Source organism: Cynocephalus volans, chromosome 2 (assembly GCF_027409185.1).
Source record: "Cynocephalus volans isolate mCynVol1 chromosome 2, mCynVol1.pri, whole genome shotgun sequence".
Taxonomy (NCBI): Eukaryota; Metazoa; Chordata; class Mammalia; order Dermoptera; family Cynocephalidae; genus Cynocephalus; species Cynocephalus volans.
Window position 1 is genome coordinate 64,315,805 of NC_084461.1, and position 27,832 is coordinate 64,343,636.

The 27,832-nt window shown below is 40.2% G+C and overlaps 1 protein-coding gene across 1 annotated transcript in view; it reads left to right on the forward strand.

Moving 5' to 3' along the window:
* The first annotated feature begins 21,703 nt into the window (after positions 1-21,703).
* IQGAP2 (IQ motif containing GTPase activating protein 2) overlaps positions 21,704-27,832 on the forward strand; it is a 222,511-nt gene continuing 216,382 nt past the window's right edge. Inside the window, exon 1 of the mRNA XM_063086623.1 lies at positions 21,704-21,786. Coding sequence (XP_062942693.1) covers positions 21,722-21,786 — 65 coding nt within the window. The 5' untranslated portion in view covers positions 21,704-21,721. The remainder of the gene's footprint in view (positions 21,787-27,832) is intronic.

Genomic DNA, 27,832 nt, shown 5'->3' on the forward strand with positions numbered 1-27,832 from the left:
GTTTGCCCCTTCTGATCCACCATGCTCTGTGCCCTAGGAGGCAGACCATTATGGATCCCATATGGGCTCCCTTACCCTCTGGCTTTTGGGAAATAAGTTAGAGTATTTATTTTCCCTGCTCCCTACTTCCCCAGGCTATGATGGTGGTGGTGCTGTGCTCCTCTGCTGAAAGCCACAGCTCCCATAGGATGGCCCTCTCCTACGGCTGTTGTTACAGCTAAATTCTTGCTGGATTCTTGCAAGTGATCCCTCCTCCTGCTGTTGCTAGCCTTGGTACCCTACACTCCTTGCTTGTTTCCCTAAGCTTGTTCATGCCCTTGTAAATAGTTATCTCATAAAACTCTTCAATTAACCTGTTTTAGTACCATTTCTTTCCTGCTTGGACCCTGACTAATTAGATAATATCCCATTTTACAAATGAGGAAGTTGAGGTGTAGAGATTGTTGAATATCAGAACTGGGATTCAAATCCAGAGTATTTTATGTTAAAGCCTGATTCTTACCTCGGTGCTTTACTATTGCCTGTCACATCCAGGGGATTCTCAAGTCATTCATTCTCAATGAGGAGAAACCAAGGAAAAAATTTCATATGTGTTAGATGTAACTATCAGGTAATGAGGCTGAAAAACAAAACTAGCTCATATATTTAAATGAACAACATCCTTCCAATCAACTCCTGTAGTTCAGAGTTTTTTTTTACTTTCTTTTGGAATTGCCATCAGAATCATTTTAAGAGCCAAAAAGGGGGAAAAATCTAATTAACATAATCAAACCTTCAGTTTGCTGCCTTATTCTCTAGGCATGGCTCAAGTTGACTACTGGCTGTTTGCAAACATCTCATCCATCTTTAAGAACAAAATTTAAGGATATTTAAAAGAAATACCTAATTGAGTTGAAGGGCATTCCAAAAGAAGCATTGACAGGTATGCTCGGTAAAGGCTGCCAAGTTGTAATAAACATTTCTGGGGCTATTTCAAAGGACAGGATACTTATTTCTGTGTGATCTCTTGACTTACAAATACCAGAACTTAATCACATTACCTGAGTCTCACCTCAGTGCTCCTCACCCTGTATTCATTTTCCCTCCTGCAGAGGAACTCTAGGCTAGCCAGTGTGACAGCACTTGCTCGAGACCCCTGTTACCCCCCACCAGCGCTGTCTGGAGGCAACACAGCCTGACTGGTACGAGCTGGGTCCTGGAGCCAGACTGCGCTCATGCTGATCTAGGCCCCACAGGGGACTGCTCAGCGACCTTGGGTTCTGTACCTTAGTTTCCTCACTTGTTAAGTGGAAATAATAGTACCTACCTCATACAGGTTTTGTGAAGATTAAATTAGTTAATTTGTATAAAGGGCTTAGGACAATGTCTAGCACAAGTTTAAGTACTCAGTAGTGGTTGAGCATGGTTTTTGTCACTGTCATCATCTTCACAGTCTGGGGCTCCCATTGATTCTTCCTCTCTCTGTGTAATGTTCCTCTGCGGGTCTTATCTATCACATTTCAGTGAACTTTTTTTTTTCCTGGAAAGAATACAGAAATTAACTCCTTAAACGATTTGTACTTTCTGCTCAAGTTCTCTGTAAAACTAAAACTGCTATAAAAATAAAATCTGTTATTTAGAAAAAAAATGAATCCCCCAAAGTACATACCTACTTTTGAAGAGGTTGCGTCTAAGTCTTGGAATATGAGAAAAAGAGCCAGAGGAGGAAGAAGGGATAGAGACCCTGGTGGGAGAGTGAGCATTCTGGTAAGAGAGGGTACAGCTCTTAATGCTGCTTCTTACAAAGCCAGTATTTAGGATTTGGTGAGTTCCAGCCACGTGTTTGGGCTAGTTTTTACTTCTGGTTCTGTTGTTAACTAGCCAGATACCCTTTGCCATTCAGTCACTGTCTTTTTTGTCTGTCTTCAGCTTGAAAAGTGTTGTTGATCCCTGTTACTTCCCTACCTTCTGGTTAACTTGGTGGACTGAACTGTTGCAGACAAGCATCCCTCTTGCATCAGCCATGTACAAGATATCAAAATGAAAGAAAGTTTGCTTGCTTAAGAAAGCAAGAATGAGAAATCTCCGTGTGCCCTCAATAAAGAGGGCATTCAAAGCCTGAGTGTTGAGTAGGTGTTGCAGCAGATGGTGCATGTGGAGTGAAGTTCGGACCCATGAGGAGTAGGAACACGGTCCCTAGCTCTCCCTGCACTCCCACCAGGAACCAGGAGGGGCTGTTCTACCCACCAAATGGGGGTGGGGGAACCCTACCCACTGGCTAGGGAATAACCATGGAAGGAAAGAAAGGAACTGGCAAGAAACTGGGACTCTGAAACAGTGATACAGATGACTGAATCACTCATCTGTTTGAATTCTTATCTGTGTGATCCCCTCACCCCCATCCAGGTGAAACACTAGCACAAAGTTGTCTAAAAGTGGTGGAGAAGGTTAAGGAAGCTATAGAAAAGGATTGGTCTACAAGGCCTTCATTGATAATATTGCTACTCCTCAAATTTTCTGTAGAAGACATAATTCTCTTCTTCCTATCCTTCCAATTCAAATAAAAACCTATTGTATGGCCTATTATGAGAAATCTTTCTTAACTTCTAGTGGTCTGGTCTCATTTCCTTGAATGGAAATGGTATCACAGTAAAACTAGGTTATAAAGTTTATAGTCTTCGTCAAAATTCAGACCTGTGTATTGAGAAAGAATGTGATTCCTTTATCACCCCAGGTAAACTGACTACGTGGTACAGTTTAGAGCCTCAGGCAGGTATGAGAACATTCCTGGCCACTTGTGCTGCCTTTCCTTGGGATGAAGGGTGATGGAGTTTGGATGTGTTGTCCCCTCCAAAACTCATGTGGAAATTTGATCTCCAATGTGGCAGTGCTGGAAACTGATTGAGTCATGGGGTCGGATCCCTCATGAATGGATTAATGCTCTCCCTGGGGGAGGGGGGATGAATGAGTGAGTTCTCGCTCTATTAGTTCCCGCGAGAGCTTGTTGCTTAAAAAGACCCTGGCACCTTCTCTCTCTCTCTTGCTTCCTCTCTCTTGCTTCCTCTCGCCATGTGATCTGCTTGTACCCACCAGCTGCTTGCCACTCTCCACCATGAGTAGAAGCAGCCTGAGGCCCATGCAATATGCAGCTGTCCCAGAATCGTAAGCCAAATAAACCTCTTTTCCTTATAAATTACCCAGTCTCAGGTGTTTCTGTTATAGCAACACAAAACGGACTAAAACAAATTGTTTTCACATCGAGTATGCGTAAACATCTCTCCTAGCCTGCCTGAGTCACTGCGTAGCTATACACCCTCTTCCTTCTTTCTTCTCCTAAATTTAAAATCATTTAACAATATGATACCAGGAATAAAGACCAAACTTATTCTGTTTGAATCTAAAGAGACATGCAGTAGAAGCTTAAATAAACCATGTCCTGGTTGAAAATTATTTCTGGAAGGGGCTGGACAGCGGGAATGCTTGTTGCCCCGTAGAGAGGGAAGCCCCGTGATTTATAGTGAGAAAGCATATACAAATGAATACCTTCAGAGTTTTACATCATGTGCTCATTATAGAACCCAATTTCAATGTAATAGTTAGCTGGCCTATGAAATGGATGGAAGCAAAAGTTATGGTGGATTTACAAATTTTAAAGTTCAACTTTGTCTCATTGTGTATACATATGAAGAGACAGAGCTGTGTATGGGAAGAGTGTGGGTTTTAGAATCTGCACCCCTGACTCTGGGCTGCCTGGCACTGGGTAGTAGACAAGTCCCTACCTCTCTGAGCCATTCTCCTCTGTAAAGCAGAGTTGTTGAAAAGATCAGCAGTTTCATGTCAGGCCACTAGCACAGAGCCTAGTAAATTAACCAATGGCAGCTGCTACAGGACATAGCATTTCGTATCTGAAACACATCCAGGGTTTTGTCAAAAAGCAGACATTCAGCTGTAGACTTAATGGCTGAAGTTTTAGCACATTTATTATAAAAACTCTACATTAGTTTTATGAGATACTTGTATAAAATTTCAATCCTTTCTCAGTGCTTTTGGGTTTTTTTTTTTTGTCTATTTCAAAGTTAACTTGGTACATTTTTTCCCCTCATGATTTGAATACAGAAGGATAATTGAATATAGAATCTACAGGTCTAACTGATGTGAATTAATGGGGGAGAAGGGAAGGCTCTTCCTTACAATAGTAGAAGGAATGATGGAGTTAGAAAATCAAAAGATGCTGACACTAGTGGATACAAGTTTTGAGGAAAAGGATATTTATATAGTCTCAAAGTATCTCCCCACAAATTACTTATTTATTACAAAGGAATAATTAGTATATGTGTAGTGGAGAAACCTGGCAAACATCACCTTAACCAAGTGACTAAAGTTAGCATCACCCATATTGTGACAAACCACCATCGTGTGCCTTCTGTAGGATGCCATCCATGCAAAGCGGGCAGCCTGAGTTTTGTGTTGTATGCTTAAGTGCAAAAAGTGCATAACCTGAATCTTGTCATGAGGAAACATCAGACAAACCTAAATTGATGGACGTTCTACAGAATCACTTGTTAGTAATCCTCAAAAACGTGAGGTCAAGGAAGACAAAGGCTGCCTCTGGATTAAAGGAGAGACACATGACAACTGCTATAAAGAACATTATTGGGACAGGGATGACACTTAAATATGGACTAGATAATAGAATGTGTCAATATTAAATTTCCTGGTTTCGGTAATTGTACTGATCTTATGCAATAGAATGCCCTTGTTCTTAGGAAATACAATAAAATATACTGAAGAAAAGGCAGAGAAATTGCAGCCCCAGGCTAGAAAGGCTCACATTTGTCATTATGCCCTTAGCAGTCTGGTCTGCTTTATTCCCACTGTGACCTTGGGAGAGGCATGCAGAACGCTGACAATGAGGGAAAGGAATTTTCTTTGAGCAGAGGTGAAATACCATGTGACTATTTTGTGAGACATATACCGTGAGACATATTGTGAATGTCTCATCACTGCCTTTTGGATAGATGAGTAACAACACATGAAGAACTGATGAGAACTCAAGAAGCAACATTTAGGACCTAGATGTAATTATTACACTGTTAAGTGTTTTATTTAGATCTTTTTTAAACGACACTCCAAATGTTTGGAATTATGAGAACAGCATTTTAGCTTTTTCAAAATATTTTCCTATGTGTTAAACTAGTCTTAACCCTTGAATACCATTTATGAGAAGATAGATTTAAAGTTATACCCATTTGGCAGACAAAGAAAGTTCCAGAGAGGATTAGTGACTTGCTCAAGGTGGTCTAGAATCTTCATCCTATGTATGGCCTCTTGGGATTGGGTTCATTCATAGACCGTCACTTTTATGTACTTTTTGGAAATACAAGAAAATATAAATATATGAAATAAAATAAAGCAAACTTATATCTTCCCTGGGGTCATTTAGCAGTAGTTCTTTCTTGAAAAGATAATTAGACTGGAGAGGTGCCATTTCTCATTTGAAACTCTTTGATTCTGCGAAATTGGTTACAGAGGCTAAATTAGATACAAGATCTGTCTCTATGTGGTAAGCCCTTTGGATGTTCCTAAATACCTCACGGTGAGGTTTGAGTGGTCTGTTGTCTGTAGGACTCTCCGGATGGTGAGCAGTAGGGTCTGATACTTTGTTTCTGTGTGAAAGCCCCCCAGCCCAGCTGTCTCACTTGCTGAGAAGGGGCAGAGCAGAGTATCTCTGCCACTTGCTGGCTGTGTGGAATAGAACCTACTTCATAGGACTGTTGTGAAGACTAAATGAGTTAATATGTGCAAAAAATTTAGAACAGTGTCTGGCATACAGAAAATACTTCATAATCATTTTCAAATTGTGATAAAATATACATAACAAAATTTATTATTTTAGCCATTTTTAAGTGTATAGCTCTGAGGCATTAAGTATCTTCACATTATTGTGCAAATAACACCAACTCTCAATCCCCCCTCCCCAGCCCCTGGAACCTCTATTCTACTTTCTGTGTTCATGAATTTGACTACTCTAAGCACATCATGTAAGTGGAATCATATAATATTTGTCTTTTTGCGACTGGCTTATTTCACTTTAGAATAATGTCATTAGGGTTCATTTATGTTGTAGCAGGTCAGAAGTTTCTTCCTTTTTAAGACTGAATAATATTCCATTGTACATATGTACCACATTTTCTTTATTCATTTTTCTGTCCATGGACTCTTGTATTGCTTCCTCATTTTGGTTATTGTGGATAATGCTGCTGTGAACATGGATGTGCAAATATCTGTTCTAGTCCCTACATTTTAATTCTTTTTGGTTTATACCTAGAAGTGGAATTGTTGGTAATTTTGTGTTTAATTTTTTGAGAAATTGCCATACTGTATTCCACAGGTGCTGCATCATTTTATATTTCTACCAGCAGTACACAAGGGTTCTGATTTCTCCACCTCCTTGCCAACACTTGTTATTTTTAAAATTGTTTTATGTAAGCATTTTTTTATATAAAAATATTGGAGGAATTTTTTCAACAACCACTAGCCTGATATTCAATGTCTATTAAGTTGTTGCCGTAGTCTTTTTAAAGAGGGAGGGGGAACTTCCAGTCAAGATGGCAGACTAGATGGTCCCCAGCGTCACTCTCTCCCACAAATCAACCAATTTACAACTATTAAAAAGCAATGACAGCCAAGCTGGGGCCACTAGAGCAAAGGGGAAGAGGTGGAGAGACTTATGGAATTCATGAAAGCAGGAGAAGCCACAATGAGAGAAAGAAAGGACCACTCACACCATTTAGAATCCTGACCACTTTAAGGCTGGCCCTGCTGAGCACACGGAGCAAGAGCTGGCAAAAGCCACAGCTGTGCCTTTTGTATGAAGTTGCATGGAAGCTGCAGGGGAGAAAAGGGCCTTGGTGGACCCCAGATCAGCAAAACCACTAACAGGGTTCCCATGGACCCACACAGGAGCAAGGAGCCACAACAACTGAAAATAGGAGCCACTCAGAGGCTGGTGAGTCATCGCAAGGGACTGGCACATGGCCTGCCACCTGGGAAGTGTTTGGGTATGGGTGGTGGGGGAGACAGGCCCACTGGGGACACAAGGACAGCAGATCTGCCGTCCAATCAGTGCAGGACCACTCAGTAGAAACTGGTCAGAAATATAGAACTTCAGGGGGTGAAGTTTGCTGAAAAGACTCAGGCACAGACCAGAGTTTCCTCACAACCCAGGTGCACCAGATCTCACGAGACCTGGAAGTACGTACAAGGTACAAACAATTAAAACCTAAGCTGCACAAAAAAGCCTTCCCCAGGGAATCAGCAGCAAAGCAGCAATTTAGCTCAATTACAGGGCTCAAATGTTTACACCCATAGGAAGTTCCCCCATTTTAGAAGTAACAAATTAGTTACAGTGCCAGAGTTTAAGTAGTGGGAACAGCGAATAATTCAACATAGGACTGAAAGAAAAAACAAAATACCCACAGACCAGAGATAAAGTTTGATATAAACTAGTAAAGTTCTCACATCACCAAAAAACACCTATAACACCTAGAAGTACCAGAAGCCCCCTGAGCTCCCGAGCCAGGCAGGGGGTAGGGCCAAGATCTGCAACCAGTCCAGTGATGACCACTGAGCCACTGCTGGAAGTGCCCTGGGCTCCCGAGCCATGGCCCCATGACACCCCCAACCAGCCCAGCGACGACCACTGAGCTGCCACCAGAAACACCCTGGGCTCCCTAGCTCCCTATCTGGGGCAGTGGGGGGCCAAGGGCTTCAGCCCACCACCCGACATCTGCAACCAGCCCAGTGATGACCAGCAAGCCACCACTGAAAGTCTCCTGGTCTCCTCTGCAGGAATGAGGGGGGTGCCAAGGGCCTCAACCATGCCTCCCCTTCCTCCTCCCACGCTATTTCCTTCCCCCTTGCCCTCTCCCCCTCCCTTCAACTGCTCTGCAACATCTTAGAGTGTAAAAAAATAATATTAATAAATAAATAAACTTTAAAAAAAAGAGAGGGATGAGTAAAATATTTTGACTAATGATGATTTAGGATATCTTCTGGTTAATGAGATATTGGTTAATCAGTGTTCACCGGCAAAACTTCTACCAGAACCCTTATTTTGTGTTTCTTTTCCTCCTCTCCCCGCCCCACTCCCACTGCACTCTACTTTTAAGGAGAAAGACAAGTCATAACTAAGAAGTTCATGCAAGAATTTATTGAGAACCAAAGAACTTTTTGGTTTATGTGCTAGAGTGTGTTGAGAATAGGTTTGCTCAGTTTTGTCTACCAAATTGGAGTAAACCCCTACCCTCCAAATATATTACAAAACTTGAATGAAGAACAGATTTAGAGCATCCAAGTGTAAAGCTATCCTAGCCCTGAAGAAAGATGTGGGGGAAGCAGCTGGAATGAGAAAGTTCTGGTTCCTCTTCGACCAACATTTTTTCCCCTTGATGTGCTTCCCTATTTTGTGACCAGTCTCAGCAGGTGCTGCAGGCACCAGTGCATTAAGAGAGCATGTCCATTCCGGGAGCAGTTTCTAGAGAGCCCCATAGATGGAATAAGTGGGCCAAGTGCCTCGTATGAGCTGCATCCTGGGAATGACACCTCCCAGCTGGGTTCTCTCAGCTGCCATCACATGTGCAGCCAAGTGTGAGCTTAGCTGGGGTCTGTGCCTGGTTGGTTAAAGATGAAGCAGCTCACACCACCCGAGACTTCCGTGCTAGTAAACTGGGTGCTGGTGGTGTGCAGGTCCGTGCAGCCCCGGGGTGCACATGGCACGTTTTCTTGGAATGCCAATTATACTGAGTTTGAGGGGGGAACCTCTTATATTTAAAATTCTGAATCACAGATCAGTTGTGGAGTAGGATGCAAAAGGGGTGACTTTTTTCAAGGCTGAGATGACATGAGATATTTCATACAAATTGGGCTATGCCCCCGGATACTCCTCTTCACCCCCAGTTCTTTCCATGTGTTTACTTTTTTCTGCATTTAGGGTTATTTTTTTCTGTGGAAAAGCTCATTCATACAGTTTGGGGAGCCTCGGGTGTGGAGCTAAGAGAGGGCCCAAAGTCTGGTTCGCACCTCCTGAGGGGAGCATGGCAGTGAACTCACCACCTGTCAGCTGTCATCTTGGATAAAAGATTGAGCTTTCTCCAGTCTCTGTTTCCACATCCGTAAAATGGGAATAATACCACTGTTGTAGGAGTGTTGTGGGTTGCATATGGTGACACCAGTGCCTGAAACAACTGTGCGGGGAAGAGGCTGGGGCCAGCTGTGTCTGCGGCTGTGGAGGTGTGGGTGTTAAGGACAGAGAGCCTCACTAGCTGCTTGTGTTAGCACTTCCACCGGCCCTCTCCTCTCTTGTTCATGTAGCAAGGCTTCTGCAGGCTGGAATTCACAGCTTGCTTGCTTTTCTTGCTGGACCCTGCCTCTCTGCCCTTCATATCCCTCTAGAAACCTCTAATTCCTCCTGACCTGATAGCAAGAGGGAAGGAAGGCTGGCCTGGGGGAGGGTCTGGAGTGGCCCAGAACCACGCCAGAGGAATCAAGAGGGCAGAAAGCTATTTGGGGTGCTGCTCAAGGTTCCCCCTAAGTGGAGGCAGAGGATGGCAGTGGATGGAGCACTAGGAGAGGAAATGGGAAACAAGGATTTTTAGAGCAGATCGAGGGCTGTTATCTTTAATTGTCATCCCTGCTTCCCATGGAGGCAACTCTAAATGTGTTGAGAAGGAAAGCAGATCCATGTGGACTATGAATACTGGTGAACTGGTGAAAGGAGGCACTTGGTTTGAGTATTAAATAGTAATTACAGAAATTTATGTCAGTGGTTTAACAGTGATGCCAAATGAACTAAATGTGGTTCTATTGCAATGATGTGTATTATTAGTTGTACCAGGTTAACTGTGTTGAAAGAACTTTTATCAATAGAGTGACACTGCCAGGTGCTTGCTTATACACTGCTCTTCACTGACATCTCACAACCTGTTCTCTTCTCACGTGCACTGTTAGAAATAGCAGTAGAATGTCCTGGACAGTGTCCCTGCTCCTTTCCTCCAGAAACTCAGACTTGATGAGAGACGGAAAGGAATGGACTCACTTAGGAGTTTCCATGAAATGGAGACTTTGAAGGCTGAGGAATGCGACAGAAGATGAGGAACAAAACTGCATTTTGAAGTGTGTGTACAGTTTCCTAATTCTTGTCTTCACTTCTCCAAGTGTGTTTCCCCACCCGACTTCCTTTCTCTTGCCTCCTTCAATCCTGACTTGAATCTCTGCATCTAGAAAACTGGCTCTGATTAATTCTGTCATTGAACGATCTCTTCTCTATCCCTTGGCTTTTCTGTTCTTTGTACTATAATTAGTTTGTACTTTTCCCAAAGGAGCTTTATAATTTTTCTCTGATGTTAAATGTGTCTTCTCCTGTAAGATTGTAAATTGTTGGGGCACAGCGTCCTTCTCCCACCCCATCTTTCCACTCTATCCCTGAAGTGCTCTGTAACTATTTAGCCATCGGCTAGAGATTTTGCCACATCCAAAAGAAGCATTCCGTTGTTGTACTTATTGGTTTTAATTATAAGGCACTTGGAATACATTTTAGGACTCTGCATCTCCATACTTCTCTGCCAGCATTTTGCACCTAGTGGGCCATTAATGACTATAAATTTCCGTCCTTACTTGGCTTTGTAATTGTGGATACTTCTGCTGCACAAATGTTGGCAGGGCTCTCATGCATGGAGTAGAAACAATGACTTAATTCTAAAATTGTATTCAAATGCTCTAAGAAACTGGTGGCTGATAGACAAGAGAGAATTTGCCTACCTCCTCTGGCCTGCAGTACACATATGGTACAAGGGGATTTACATACAGTACCATGGTTCAGTCCCCAACCAAGAAAGAAATGCCTGTAAGAGATCAGTTATTACTGTAAGTCCAAAGCCAGAACAGCATGAACTATATTTAAGGTGGTTGCTGACCTGACTATTGTATAAACTTCTTTGAGCTTTGGACTAAAGAATCGTGATATCTGAAAACCTTGGTGTCTTTGTGTTTACAAGAATATCCCTTTTTCTAAGCTTGGGACCATCTATCTACTTTCTGAGAGCAGTGGTACTGTGTGTTAGAACAAAAAGCACACAACAAGCTGAAACCAAAATGTTTACAGCTTTGTTGCCCTGGTGGGGGTCAACTCTTTCCCATGACAGAGCTGTGCTAGAGTATTTTATACACTTACCAAGTAGTTTACAAAATCGTGGGTTGAACATATTCTCTTCAGCTTGCAAACTTGATGTGAGCCTCACCCATCTTGCCAACTAACTCCCTTCCCACATCAGCCATTCCATTTCCTCCTACTGTTCCCTGTGCTGTTGACCTAAAAGAATAAAAATATGTTTGCTCTAATATAATAGGGTACCTCAAAACAAAAGTTTGGTACAAACTAAATAAAAGCCAAGAGGGGTTTTAAATACAAACCATCTCTGTAATCTATCAGCTCTGGAACTTTGAGCAGAACACTTAACCCATTTTAATCTCAGTTAAGTGGAGGTAATAATACTTGTTCATCTATCTGCTGAGGGCTGTTATAGCCATGTGGTATACTTTATGTGGTAGCACTTTATACATACATTTGTTTTTGATGAAACTGAAGAGCTCGGCATATATATATTTTTTTTTCTTAAAGATGACCGGTAAGGGGATCTTAACCTTTGCCTTGGTGTTGTCAGCACCATGTTCTCCCAAGTGAGCAACTGGCCATCCCTGTATAGGGATCGGAACCCGTGGCCTTGGTGTTATCAGCCTCACACTCTCCCAAGTGAGCCACGGGCTGGCCCTGAGCTCAACATATTTGGTTCAAGGCTTGCTGCTTGATGCTGGCGCAATATGCACTATTTTATGTCCTCTCATGAGTCTGGTCTCCTGCAAACCGTAAATGTATGGACTGATGCTGACTGTCATGTCCTACTAAAACCAGAGAAGCTTCTTGCGCATGAGAACAAGCCTAATCTGCTATGGTCCAGAATATTAATCAAGTTGAAATGTATTTTTGACCCATGACTGCATTGTCATCATTTCCCTATTTGCATAGTATGATCCATTTGTGAGCTGAAATTTTGGCAGTATCTTAAAAATTGATTGTCCTGAGTGGTGTGTTAATTCACACTCACTAACAAACAGCATATGCTTGCATTACTAGTACCCACTGTTCTACATCATAGCATTCCAGTTGAGTCTGTTATATTAAGCTTCTCTTCCAAATATAAGTTTCAATTTAAAGTCATCTCTTTAGTATATACTTAGAACAGTGGGATGCTTTCATGATTTTTCCCTTAATTATACAAACTTGTCTTTATGTAAATTGGTATATTGGGGTGACTTTCTGGTGCTGAGCCATGTGCAGTTTCCACCTCTACCATCTGAAGTCACAAAATGAGTTGGCTGCTACTTGCTGGCTTCCTTTTTCTTCCCCCGTACCATGCTCTTCTTCATCTTGTTCCTTCTACTGCCAAATCCTGCCCATACAAAGCAGCACCATGTTGTTCTTTCTTCTCTCTAATTTAGACGTGTAAGGTTTCATGTCACTTAGGCTTTTGCAGCCTTCTCTTCAGTCTCCAGATTAGGTCCCCTTCCATTCATGTTCTCTCCAGCTTGTCAGACCCAAGCTCTCTATTTAGGAGTTAAGCCTCTAATAGAGTATCATGGTGTGAGTCATCTTCTGATCACTTCCCCTCTGCTGCCTTTGAACTTCTGTGATTTCTTATTATTATTACACAATAAAGTCGACTAAATATTCATTGTACATTTCGAGTGACTGCAGTTCTTTGTAGAAGTTCAGATGGATCAATTATATGTATGAAAGTCATGCTTCCCAATGTAACTGTCATTAAGGCATATTCCTTGTTATATTTTATTTTTCCATAACTGAACATTAAAACAAATTTAACCTTTTTTTCCTGGTATAGATATATTAACGAAATACATGTGAGTGGTATAGAGTATTTGGAGAATATGTAAGAATCAAAAGATAAAGAAGAAAACAAGACCCTGCCCTTCTCTTGGAAACATGTTGTTAACATTTTGATACATTTCCTGCTAGCCTCCCCCTCCTTAATTATATTGCATATAATAACATAACATTATATAATTATTGTAATTATGTTTATACAAATATATGTTCAGTATGTGTGTATGGGTATGGAATTAAAATTGTGCTTTTTTTTCAATTTTATATAACTTCAAGTACATTCTATTTGCGTTATGGAAGATAGGTGCTAAAGCCACTGAGTTAGGGGAGCATTGAGTATAATCAATTATTCTTGAGAAACTAGTTGATATAGTTATCTGTTGTCTTTATTATACATATCTACAAATTAGTTTACATTTTATAACTTGTTTATCTAATAACTGACTATATTATAATTTAATTACTAAATTAATATATATGATTTTAAAATATCATTTAAAAAAATACACATGCAACTTCATAGGGTAGGTAGCATTATTCCCATTTTATAGATGAGGAAACTGAGTGTGTCTAGTTAACTAGTTCGTGACTGATTGTGACACTGTTATAGGCACATTTAACCCCAAAGCCATACCCTCTTCCCACTCAGCCACACCCTTTTTTTATCAGGTGATCTTTGTCAGTTTGGGCAGAAATTCAACTTTTGGGAGGAAAGAGGAGTAGAATGGAGAAGGATGCCTCAAATAAAAAAAGTTAAATTTTCTCAAATGTGTTCTCAACATTTATTGCTTATATATCTTTGCTTTATTGGTGTCATGTATCATGTTAGTAACTTTGTTTTTTTTTTTTTTTTGGTCTCGTTACAGTCCCTGCATTCCCCGTAGAGTCTAATAGTTTTTTCCTTTGTTGGACTGTATTTGAGATTTTTTCATCTCTGAGAAATACACCTTTACTTTTACTTTCTCTACTTTCTCAAGATAGTAGCATTAATTTTATATGGTTTCCAGCAGGAAAAATAGTCACATAAATCTATCTGCCGATTAGTCAGATATCAGTACCCTCAGAACAGCCAAATGGCTGCTGGGCCAGTCATCAAACATTTACATACAGGGAGGCGGTGGCACTGCAATACAGTAGAAAGATCATGGACTTTAGAATCAGTTGTTTCAAATTCAACTCTACCATTTAACTGTTTTTATGATCTTAGAATTACCGAAGTCTAAATTACCTAACCTCTTTTAGTTTGTTTCCCATCAGAAAAATAGAGATTCCAGTTTCTATTTTAAAGAGGGATTCAGGGACTAAGACATAATATATGTAAAATATCTGGCACATAGTAAGTGCCCATTAAGTGTTAACCCTGTCTGTCTGCTATTTTTCATGCATGCATCACAAAGATCTTATATTGATGAGAGAAATAAGACATATGTACTAAGAAACATGTACAGGAAAAATACCCTACTCATAACCAAGAGGTTGTTTTGTTTTCTGTGCTTACATTTGAACCATTTGTGGTTTATTTTTTCTTTTCTCCTAATAGTCAAGGAAAAATTAGGCCAGGGTCCACTATTGTTTCCTAAAGCTTCCAGATTTGTAGAAATATGCTCTGATATTGGATAGTTTTGAGAGCATAGGGACAGGGTATTAGTAGTAACTTTCTGCTCCTAGGAACAGCCCAGGGGACTATTGTTATATAACCTGCTAAGTCTGTTTAACAGTTGTAAAATATCATTGTTCCTATAGGATATTAAAATTTAGGTAAACATCTGGGTATTTAAAATATTCATTATCTATAGAGAACAGGAAGAATGATTTTAGGACTGATTCTAAATAATGTGGGCTATTTTGCACTGACCATCTTAAGCATAAAAAGTTCATATCTATGTAGAGATGAATTGAGTTCCTTTCTTTCCCTTCTTTTAAAAATAGTAGAAGCTCATCCAGACTAAAGACTTTCCAATTACCTTCTGTTGTTGGAGTTAAAATTTAAATATTGGTCTTGGAAACTCAACACACCATGCTTCCTTACTGAGGTCTCTGTGGGTGGGGATGACAACGTGTGTAGGAGCAGGCAGTGGGCAAATGGAGTTTTCCCTTCGCCTGTTTGGTAGCAAAAGAGGTGGTTTGGTTCCCAAAATGTTTCTAGAAGTTATACTTGTCTAAGAAATCCCAAATCCAGGAATCATTGCCTTTAATTGCTCTTCCCAATTTTGCAAAGCCCCATTCCAGGCTGCAGGCTGGCCGGCCTCTGGTTGTGGGCCTTAACATTACCATGGTCCGCTTTGGGTTGGTAGACTACGGGAAAAGAAGTTAGATATTCCTGTTAAAGAATGCCAGTGGCCCAAAGTCAATTTTCCCCTCCTGTGTGAGATTTAGAAATGAGGTCCTGTTCTGAAAAGGTGTCCTGGGTTTTGAGATCCAGGCTTGGTAGAAGCAGAGTACCTAGGAGTTCAAGTATTATAAGGTTCACATTCCTGGGAAAAAAAGTTTGGGGCCTTTTGTTTGAAAGTGGGATCCAAGAACCCTCTTTCATCTGTAGATCTTAACGCCATGTATATTTAAACCATAGTTGCAGAAAAGGATCAATTATTTTAATAAAGCTTGAACTATTTCCCCATTTTCCTGAACAAGTATGACAAAGGAGGTTCTTGACTATCCTGGGCCTTAGTGACCTCATTGGAACAATGAGGGGATTGGTAGCCATTTAGGGTCTCAAACTCTTGTTGGTAAACTTGTAGTTTCAGTGTTGGTTACACTTATTTACCCACCTGGGAAATTCTCCTAATACTAAACTTGAAGATTTAGAGCTTTGTCTTATTAAAGTTGGTGGCCACAGTCCTTTACAGTCTTGTCTAACCTGAATATCCTCTGAAGTTGTGTGTTGATTTGTAACTCTGGAAAGTTCTTAGAAATGTGGGATGGGGCAGAAGTTCCAGGAAAAGTGTGGAGGGCAGGCTTTAAATAAAGTTTATGTCCCTTAGTATCTGGAGAAAAATGCCTGTGTTACTACTAACTAGGGCAGTGGACTTAGCAGGACGAAACTTGGTAGGACACAGCATCTCTGCCTTCAAGCACAGACAGAGTTGAGCACACCAGTCAGCAGCCTTTACTGAGCATTTACTATTTCCTTGGCCCTTGGTTGGGATATAGAAATGGATGAGACGCAAGCCCCTCTGCACTCAAGGTCTTGTGCTTTCAGGGACTTGTTGAAGCCTCACATGTTTTTACATGTGGGTAAAAACTCTATTGTTTCAGATTCTTTGGAGTACCTGTGAATATGTATCAGGTTGCTGACGACTTCAACCCTAGGTTTACCTATTTTTTAAGAGAAGATTCAGTTTAGGGAAGTTTGACCATGTGGCTGTTTAACGTTTAAGTAGCTGTGAAATCCTCCAGGAAGCTGGTGTGAAGCAAATATACCAGAGATCAAATTTACTGAGTGTATCAGCTTACTTTTGAAATCTTGGACTTCAGGTTCTCTCATCATTCTATTCCATTTCCCTATCTCTGCTCCATTTTGTTGTCTTGGAATCAATTCTCTTCCTTCTAGTGCCTTCCTTGGGGTATAAATGCCATTTTTGGTAACTATTCTTTAAGTTCTGAGAACAGGGAGATAACCGTTTAGGTATTTTCTTCCAGGCAAAAGCAGTTCCCAACTCTTAGAAGATGATTCAATGAACATTTGAAATTAATTACATATCTGAGGATATTTAGGATTTCTTATAGAAATCTTAAGTCACACAGAACAATGTGTACTTCAAATACTAAATTATGGGCATATTTCTTGAATTGGTGATTTGTATCATATTTCTAATCTTCTGCTTTTCCTTAAAGGAAAACACCCTAAATTAAATAATACCATTTTGTAAAACAAACTCCCAGCCTTGGTTTTGATGACTCTTGCTGACCTTCCCTTTGGTATATTCCCCCCAAATGTAAACATCTTGTAATTATGCCAAACTTTCAATTGTTTGACTATAATAAGAACTTCATGAGAGACTTAGTGAGTCATACCTGTCACTTTGTATTCAGTCCCTAGAACAGACTAGCACCAAGCAGCCACTCAAATATTTGTTGCATAAATGAATGAATTTTATTCCAATGGATATGGTGGCCTTGGTGTCTCTGTGTGAAGGGAGCAGGTAGACAGTAAGGGAAATTAAACAGTGCCCGTGTCAGCTCTTTACTGAAGGAGGTAGGTCTTAGGCTATTTTTACATTGGATTTTGTGAGTGCTCTTTAGGAAATGGACCCTTAAGTTCCTTCCATCTCTAACATGATTCTATTTCAAAACCTTCTCTACCAATTCACTTTCATTCTCCTCTTTAAACCTCTGAATAAGCCCTATCATGTGATTTCCACAGAATGTAATTGCTTTAAAATATCATCTTTTAACCAATGTCAGTTGTTATTACAAATGGCATTTTGTGAGTTGCTAATACTTCAGAAAGCTGTGTTCTTTGCAATGTCTTCATGTTCCTTAGACTTCAAGGCAGCAAATAAAGGTGAACTTCAGAGGAAATCGCAGTTAATCAAGTGACTTTAAAATAAAAGGACTTCTGAAGTCACTTAAATGACCTGTCCCATGGGTTTGACAGTGAGAAGCACCTTCCTGGGCCACTGAGGTTTCGTAGCACTGGGTACCAGGTGGAGAGCAAGAGCCATGGTGCTGAAAGTCCTTAGTGCCAGCCCTGGCTCTGCCACTGACCCAGTGAGTAACCACAGGTGGGCCCTTTCCCTTGCTTGGCCTCGGTTTCCTCATTTGTAAGAAAGAGATAATGCCTACTTCTTACAGTGATCATGGGATATCATATATAGAAACGTGTTTTATAAGTGATAAAGTCATATCTTAAATGAATTATTTCTTTTAGCTACATGATGTATCTTTAAATGGCAGGGTTATTATCCAGGCTAGTGGCTCTTATCAGAAGTTGCTACTTAGTAAATATTGAGTAATATGGAAATATTTGCAGGCAATCTCTGTGGCCGAGAAGGTTCTGCCTTTGCTATTAAGACTTTCTCAAACTCATGACCTTGGCTTCTGCTTTGACAATAGGTCATGAAAAGTGTTCTCTATCACTGAATGAAGGCAAGTGAGGCTCAAGTGTTTGGGATTGGAAGGGCAGTGGGCCAGGAATGTGCAAGGCCACAGGGGAGAGAAGAGGCGTTTACAAGGAAGCCCCATGAGGGCAAACATTTTTTGTTTGTTTTGTTCACTGCCCTGTCCCTGGTGTTTTTTTTTTTTTTTTTTTTAAAGATGACCAGTAAGGGGATCTTAACCCTTGACTTGGTGTTGTCAGCACCATACTCTCCCAAGTGAGCCATGGGCCGGCCCTGTCCCTGGTTTTTTGACTCATGCATGGCACATAGAACCTATAAATTGAATGTTAGTGAGTCCATGTAATGGTATACTGCTGTATGTGCTCCATTAATGACCACACCCTCATTTTATTCAGTGTAAACAGGCAAATAAAATTGCCCCATGTAGATATTTTGGAGCCCTTTTGTCAGCCTGTCTTGATCAGAGATCACTTGTTACTCTAATATCTTTATGGAGCTGTAGCCTATGCAAGGAAGTGTGCTGGACACCCTGAGGACACAAAAGTGTCTTCTTAGGCGTTACTATTAAACGTACTAATAAAAATATTAGAGCAGTGTAGGATGTATTGAGAGAGGGCATGTTGAGCTGGGACAATCAGGGAAGACTTTGGGAAAGAAGTGGCCCTCAGGTTGAGCCTTGAAGACAGATAGGATTCCATCAGCTGTGGTCAGTGTATGCAATTGCAATTTAAAACTCTGTGTGTGTTTTAGTTCACATATTAAATAAAATCTTTTATTTGGACAGGGGATGTCAGAGTCTGTGAGCCCCTCAGCAGCTCTGCTAGACTGGTGGAATCTTGCATGGTTTGAGGGCAGAGGGCAAGGGACCAGGTGCTCGTGGGGCTCTGCCTCCTCCTAGTGGGCTGGGTGGGGCTGGAAGGGAGCAGCAGTCGAGGAGGGAGGAGGTGAGAGTGCCTCCTTTTGATGTGACCCAGGGCTTACACTCTTACAGGTTGGAGATGGTAGAATGAGCACGTGAGCTCTCACGAAGAGTTTTATTTTGGTTTCAAGCTTTAGTGTGTCTGAAGGTACTATAAAATGAAACTGTCCTGTTAGAAATGGGAAACAGTCTTTAAATTGACATGAGAAACTGGAAGCCAAGGGGTGTCCTAGGGATCAGCTGTTAGGCACAGTGGAGATGGAGGGCTAGGTGAAGATGTGGGGGTGTGCCAAGTGTGTTTAAAGAAAACCCAGGATCATAATTTCCAAAGTATATTCATTATGAGGTAATGGTTAATTGACTCAGAAAGGATTCACCTGAAGGTAATTTTCAGCAACTATTGACACTATGTATGTTCAGGGAGCCATGAGAAATGGAGGGAGATGTGAAGATGAACCAAAGCAGTGTGTCTTCCTCTAGGGCTCCCCAGTTTGCCTAAGGGGACATGAGTAACTTACCCTGTGTGTGGGGGGTTCTTCTGATGAGTGGTGTAATAAAAATGTGAACCAAAGTGCTGAGGAAAGTGGATGGATTGAGACTCGGGGATCTGTGGACTCTTCCTTGAGATGTTGAAGATGTCACTCACAGAAAGTGAGAGGATGGTTTTCTGGGCAGAAACAGGGTGGAGAGCAGAAGTCCTCAACGTCAAAGGGTGTGGGGTGGTCCTGGAATACGGCGTCACCTGGAAATGAGGCAGAAATGTAGGCCTCATGTAAGGGAGGAGAGGCAAAGTGTTCTAGAACTTTCTTCTTTAGGTACTGGGGAGCCATCAAAGATTTTGAGGAGGGGATCACATCGGTAGGACTATGAGTCAGAAAGATGTTTCTGGTGGTGGTGAAGGGAATTGGTGGAGGAGGGGTGTTGGCTGAGCTACTAAACCTGTTACAGGAGTCTGGGGGAGAGACGTGGAAGGCCTGGACCCTGGCCGTGGGGGTGCAGAGGAGGATTGTTTGAGAGCTTTTTGTACTTTTCTGAAGTCTGAGAACTTGCTCTTAACGTTAGATCAGATTGAGTTTATTAAAGAAAAAAGAGGCTTTTGACAAATCTCTGTTGACCCCTGTTGGTATTCGTCTGGGATGAGTTTCCCTGTTTAAGGAGCAGAGCCACAGTGGAAAATCGGGAGTGGTCAGAAGGGGGCCGGGGAAGGGACAGTGGAACGCGAGGAAGCTCCTGCTCCTTGGGCACCGCTTCTGTCGTAGACCAGCCTGTCCTGGGGCTCTTTCACGTGTCGCCTCTCTCCTTTCTCTCCTGCTGCTGGTTCCCTTTCTTCCTCATAGGTAAACAGGCACATTTCCCAAAGTTCTTCCCCACTTTTCTTGTTTCTCTCTTCTATCCAAATATTTCTGGCCCTCATGTTTCTGTTCTTCACTTGGGCAAATGACCTTGTTTGTTCAAGTGTAAAATAGGGTCAATTGCCTGCCTCATAGAGAGATGTGAGGCTTAAATGAGACGATGTGTAGAAAACACTGCCCAAGGTCTTGAAACAAAGTGCTCATTAAATAAGCTTCTAGTATCTGTGCTTATGGTGTTCCGCCATATTTTATATTGATATAAGTTTACTCTCCCCTTTCTTTTGAGTTCTTGGAGGGTTTAGTATTATTTTTAGATCTTAAGTATTTAGTATTGTGCTTGCTTCAGTAAGATTATCTGCTCATTAGTAGGGCATAGGATTAGCATGGCTTTCTTAGAGAGGGATGGGTGACTATCACATCTTTAACTCTTCTGCTTGTGACCAGGGGTCCCATTTATGAAAATGGCTGCCTGGAGCCAGGAGGCTTGGGAACAAAAAAGCAAGCACTGACATTCCTGCCCTATGTGTGACCACATCCCTATTACACACACACAGTCTTCATTAGATGAGGAATCTAACAAACTAGAAACCAAATTAGTTTTATGGCTATCAGAATCAAAGTTCAGGATTGAAAAGGGAAAAGGGATTTGTTTTTAGGAGAAAGGCACGTTGTCATGTGAATAGACCGTGACGAGCTGGCTGATGTTGACACTTGCGGTAGCCGTCTGGATGCTGTTGAGGCTGTGGGTAGAGGACGTGCAGCCAGGAAACGGTGAGGTGGTGTTCTCTGCAGAAAAGCAAGGCTGAAGTGTTGACGCTTGTGAACTAGGTTTATGGGAATAAAGAATGTGGGCTTAAACTCTACTCCTTGCTGTCCCTATTGCTTTTGGATACCTGTTGACCAGAAAGATTAGCCTTGTAAGGGCCAAGAAATAGGTGAGGGAGAAATTTTAGAGACTTTGGCATCCCTAAAATGGGATTGATTGGTTTTTTGGGTTGAATGAGAGACCTTAATTCCCTCAAGGATTAGGAAAAGACAGGTACTTGTAGATTCTTTGTTCAATCCCAGAATTGCCTCCGAGCTTAGCCACTGGACCCATTCTACAGTCTCATTAAGGAAAGTTGTTGCTCTAATTGATTTAAGGCTGCCCAAATCCTATGGCATCAGGTCCATGAAATATGATTGCTCTTCTCATTCTATTATTTAGTAATTTCAACCCATGTTTCCATATTTGTTGTTCGAAATAATATGATATTGTAAAGTCCAAAGGCAAATCTTTCTGTGCTTGGCGTTTCAGACCCCCGTCTCTGGATGTTCAATGGTGAACTGCATATGAGTTTCTTCTGGTTGATTGTCTCAGGTGTTTATGTGACAAAGACTGCCCTTATGAGTGATGTTCCATTATCCTCTATTTCTAGCTATTGTGGACGATGAAAGGCTCTCTGCAGAGGAGATGGATGAGAGGAGGCGGCAGAACATTGCTTATGAATATTTGTGCCACCTAGAAGAAGCCAAAAGGTAAGATTCAAACTTAGTCTATTTGTGCATCTTCTCTTAGAGATAAACTTTGGGGTAAGGATATGGGATTTGATGACCAGAAGGGACTTGAATGGGCTAGCAATTGTAAAGAGTTGTCAGAGTTGTAGCTGGCCAGGGGTAGACTCTTGCCTGCCATCAATGATTTGGATTTGGCCAAGCCTCCCATGTCAGGAGGCCAGTTGACTAAGGGTGACTCCTCCACATTCCGCTCCAATCTCTGTTATAGCTGGGTGCACACCACACTCACCTATGTATATGCTACTATACTTTTAATAAGTCATTTGCAGTCTTGTTGGTAGCAGGGAGAAGAACCACCTGTTGTTTTTGCAAATGGTCAGGCAGAATTGAGAAAAAGTTACTACCACAGCCAAGGTCATGGCACTAGGGAAGCAACTGTTCCTTTCCCTTTCTCAGAACTTCCTGGGAAGTCACTGGGCAAATTGCAGCAGCGGACTAGGTGCCTTTGAAGCTGGGGTGGAGGAAGTGTGTCCTCCATCTCACTGACTTGGATGTGGGGCAGCAGCAATGACTGAGTCAACTTTCTTTTCTTTCTTTTCCCTAGAACTTCCTCAGGTCTTTTATCTCCCCCCACCCCAACAGTCAATGCCCTGTAGGACATTAGTATATTGGACTGAAGTCCATTGGTTACTAAACTCAAGGGCAGGTTTATGACAGCAATCTCCTCTTTAACTGGTGGGTGTGTGGCCACTTAGTTTATGTTGTCTCTCAAATCACATTGACTCTTTTAGACTTTAGATTAAGTAAATGTTGGGCTGTCAAAGGAAAGAGTGAAGATAAGGAGTCCAAAGTGCAAGTACTTTCTTTATGAGAAGAATCAAGAGAACTTTGTCCTTTGCTGGGTGAATACTACAGTGTCCTTATGGCATAAGTTAAGAGTTTGATTTAATGCTTTGTGCTGTGACCAAGCAACAGTATTGTTCCATGAGCAGATGACATGTTCTAGCCCTCTTATATATGTAGAAAATTAACACTTGGTTAAATGGTATTGGTGTTAACTATCTCTGATCACTGATAAATAGATACCTACAGAGCTAAAATAAGGTTTTTAATTAGTGTTTTGTAGCAGAACATCCTAATGTGGCATCAAAATTGCTTAAAAAGGGGTTTCTCAGGGTTGTTTAATATTTTAACAGTGTCATGTACTGTGATTTTTTTTTTAAGCTCCAAAGACCAAATTTCTTTTTTTTTTTTTCTTTTGTCTTTTTTGTGACCGGCCGCACCGTGCGCAGCCAGTGAGAGCACCGGCCATCCCTATATAGGATCTGAACCCGCGGCGGGAGCGCTGCTGCGCTCCCAGCGCCGCACCCTCACGAGTGCGCCACGGGGTCGGCCCCAAAGACCAAATTTTAAAGGTGGTTTAACGTGTCTGTGAAGTCTGCTGTTAGGTTACAGAACACTAAGGATTCACTCCCTGTCTAAGATTATTAAAAACATGATTTTAGTCAAGTTGTTGCTAAAAAAAAAAAAAGTTAGACAAGAGGAGTGATTCATAGACATTCACAAGAAATATACTTCCAATAAAAAATTTTGGAGAGTTAGTAGAAACTTCCTTTTCCTACTGTATTAGTCTATTTCTATTATGTGTATCAGAATACCTGAAACTGGGTTATTTATAAAGAAACAGAATTTATTTCTTACAGTTGTGGAGGCCGGGAAGTCCAATGTCCAGGGAACATATCTGGTGAGGCATTCTTCTGGCTGGGAACTTTCCACAGGGTCCCGTGCCAACCAGGTTGTCACATGAGGAGAATCAGCTGAGGAAGAGAGAGCTAACCTCCTCACTTGCTCTTCTTTTAAAGCCATCACAACCACACCCATTACTCCATGAATGGATCAATCCATTCATACGGGCATAGTCCTCACAGTCTAATCACCTTTTCCAGGCCCTACCTTTCAACTACAGTAATAGAATTTCCCATTCTCTTAATGCTGTTACAATGGAGATTAAGTTTCCAGTACAGGAAATTTTAGGGGACATATTTGATCCATAGCACCTACTGAACCACACTTTATATTCTGTTTTTGCCTCCTGATTTTATAAGTGGGAAGGGGTGTCATGCAAAAAGAAAAGGTATGTGATTGGGATTGGTAGATCCAATTTCCTGGTCCCAGCTCAACCACATATGAGCTTTGTGCCCCTGGACAGGTCATTTAACCTGTGGGGAAATTCAACTTTGCCTCTTTGTAAATGGGATGATAAAGATGATATCACCACCTGCTCTACTCACCTCATGGATTTTTTTTTTCCTAGAAATCAACTAAAGAAGAGAAAAATAGTCTGTAAACTATAGTGTCAGCAAGTGTATGGTTATAACATAAGCATAGTTTTCTCCCCAATATTTGATAGTGGTATAAATGTAGCTTGAAAGCTTGTTATCTTCTCTAGTATGTTTTTTTTTGTTTTTTTGTTTTGTTTGTTTGTTTTGCAGCTAGCCGGTGTGGGGATCTGAACCTGTGACCTTAGTGTTATAACACCATGCTCTAATCATCTGAGCTAACTGGCCAGCCCATTCTCTAGTATTTTTGAAATTCTGTGGTTGAATTTTGTTTTAGAAAGTGACTACAACTATTACTGCAGGTTCTTTGAGGAAAGCTGCTTTAGGAATAGTTTCATTGAAAAAATAGACTATACAAATGTATAGTTTTCCAGATGGCTTTTCATAAATTTATAAGAGGAGATTAGATATAATACACATTTATGAATCTTTTTATGAAATATAAACACTTTCAAGGAAGCTGATTTTTGGTCATGGAGTGTGTAAAAATTATGTGGCTACTACTGGATGTATAGGTGTGCTATGATTTAAGAAAGCATAGTGCACAGAAATCTCATGGTCCTGAACTCAACAAATATACAGAGGGATGAGGTTGTCTCTGTTTAGGAGATTATTTATTTGAAAGACTTTATTAGGTAATTTTTTTTTTTTTTCAATTTACAGTGTTAGTGCCTCGGGAATTTGTCATATTGGATTTATCACAGTGCACATGCATGTGTGTGTTCATGTGAGTGCAGTTGGCTTCGAATTGTGAATTTCTACTAAATGGTACACTTGCAATGTGCATGTTCATCCAGGAACTGTTTCTTGTTTCTGATTTCAGTTGAAATGATTTTGATGCATGTTAATTAGAAATGTATTGGTTCCATCTTTGCAACTTTTTTTTCTTTGTGGAGGTTAGAATTGGAAGGTATCTAGTTTATATGTCCTGTAACTCAGAATTTTCAAAAATTCAGAATTGTAATATTCAGTATATCTTTAATTTTGGTTTTATTAATTTCAAGATTCTGTGATAATACCATAAAGTTTCTTTATTCAAAGGGGATATCACTACCAACATTACAGAAATAAAAAGAATTTATAAGGGAATACTATGAACAATTACATGCCAGCAAATTAGATAACCTTGATGAAATGGACAAATTCCTAGAAAGACATAAACTACCAAAACTGACTTAAGAGGAAATAATGATAATAATAAAAAATGAATAGACTTGTAACAAGTAGAAAGATTGAGTTTGTAATCAATAAATTTCCCACAAACTCAGATAATTTCACAGTAGAATTCTGCCAAATGTTTAGGGATATTTTCATTGGAGAATTAACACAAGTCCTTCACAAACTCTTTCAAAAATTATAAGAGGGGGAAACACTTCCCAACTCATTCTGTTGAGATCAGTAGTACCAAAACGAGGCAAAGTCATCTCAAGAAAACTAAAGACCTCTCTTTAGTCTCTTATGAATACAAATGCAAACATTCTTAACAAAATACTAGCAAATCAAATCCAGCAACATATAAAAAGTATTATATACCATCACGTGTGATTTACCCCAGAAGTACAAGCTTAGTTTAACACTCCAAAATAAACCAGTATAATAGATTATATTACTAGAATAAAGGACAAAAACTACATGATCATCTCAATACATGCAGAAGAAGTATTTGAAATCCAACACCATTTTTTGATGTAAAAACTTTCAACAAAGTAGAAGTAGAAAGAAATTTCAACCTGATAAAGGACATCTATGAAAAGCCCACAACTAACAAACATACTTCAAGGTGAAAGACTGAATGCTTTCTCCCTAAGATCAGGAACATGATAAGGATGTCTTTTCTCACTATTTTCTATTTAACATTGTACCGGAGGTTATAGCCAGGGTAATTAGGCAAGAAAAAGAAATAAAAGACATTCAGATGAGAAAGGAAAAAGTGAAATTGTCTTAAAGTGAAGTCATCTGGTTTACAGAAAATCCACAGGAATCCACTAAAAAACAATTAGAACTATTAATGAGCTTGTGGATATAGGATACCAGAGGAATGTGTAAAAATTGTTTCTCTACATTAGCAATGAGCAATCTGAAAATGAAATTAAGAACAATTCAATTTATAATAGCATTAAAAGGAATAAAATATTAGGAATAATTAACAAAAGAAGTGCAAGATGAACACTGAAAACCGTAAAATATTGAAAATTTAAGAATACCTAATAAATGGAAAGACATCCCATATTTATGGACTGAAAGACAATATTAAGAAAACAGTTCTCCTTAAAATGATCTATAGATTTAGTGCAATCCCTGGCAAACATCCAGCTGCCTTTCCTTTTTTCTGTTTTTTTATTAAATGCAGAAATTGACAAGCTGATTTTAAAATTCATATGGAAAGGCAAGGGACGCAGAATCACCAAAACAGTCTTGAAAAAGAAGAAAGTAGGAGGACTGTTTCTTAATTTCAAAACTTACTCACAAAGCTACAGTAATCAAGACAGTGTGGTACTGGCATACGGATAGAAAGATCAATGGAATAGAATTGAGAGTCCAAAAATAAATGCTAATACTTATGGTTAATTGATTTTTATCAGGTCAATCAAGGCAATTCAATGGGGGGAAAACTGTTTTCAACAAAGGATGCTGGGACAATTGTATATCCACATGCATAAAAATGAATTTGGATCCCTATCTAACACCATATACAAAAATAACAACAACAACAACAGCAAAATCTTAACCTAATGTAAGAGCAACAACTATAAATGTCTTAGAAGAAAACATAGGAGTATGTCTTTGTGACCTTGGGTTAGGCAGTGGTTTTTGAGATATGACACCAAAAGCACAAATAACAAAGGATAAATCGATAAATTGGACATTATAGAAATTAAAACCTTTCTTATTCAAAGGATACCAGAAAGTGAAAAGACAAATCATATATCTGATAAAGGACTTGCATCTGGAATATATAAAAAGCTCCTACAACTCAATGTAGGAAGTTAATAGCTTAATTTTAAAATGGGCAAAAGTTCTGAATAGACATTTCTCCAAAGAAGATATACAAATGACCAATAAGGACATGATAAGATGCTCAACATCATTAGTCATTAGGGAAATACAGATCAAAACCACATTGAGATAATCACTTCACACTCACTTGAATAGCTACAATCAGAAAGATGGACAATAACAAATGTTGGCAAGGATGTAGAGAAATTGGAACTCTCATATATTGCTTGTCAGATTGTACAATGGTGTGGCTACTTTAGAAAATGTTTTGGCAGCTCTTCAAAAAATGAAACATAGAATTGCCATATGACCTAGCACTTATACTCCCAAGAAAATCAAAAGCCTATGTCCACATAAAAACTTGTACACAAATGTTCACAGAAGCATTACTCATACTAGCAAGAAATGGAAACAACCTAAATGTCTATCCACTGATGACTGGATAAGCAAAATGTGATATCTTCATACAATGAAACATTATTCAGCTGTAAAAAAATGAAGTATTGATACATACTAAAAACTGGACGAATATTGACAACATTATGCTGAGTAAAAGAAGCCAGAAACAAAAAGTCATATATTATATGAAATGTCCAGAATAGGCAAATTCATAGAGACAGAGTAAATTAGTGGTTGCCACAGCCTTGGGGGAGAGGAGGAATGGTGGGTGACTGCTAATGCATATGGGGTTTCTTTTACAGCTGATTAAAAAAAAAAAGAAGTTCTAAAAT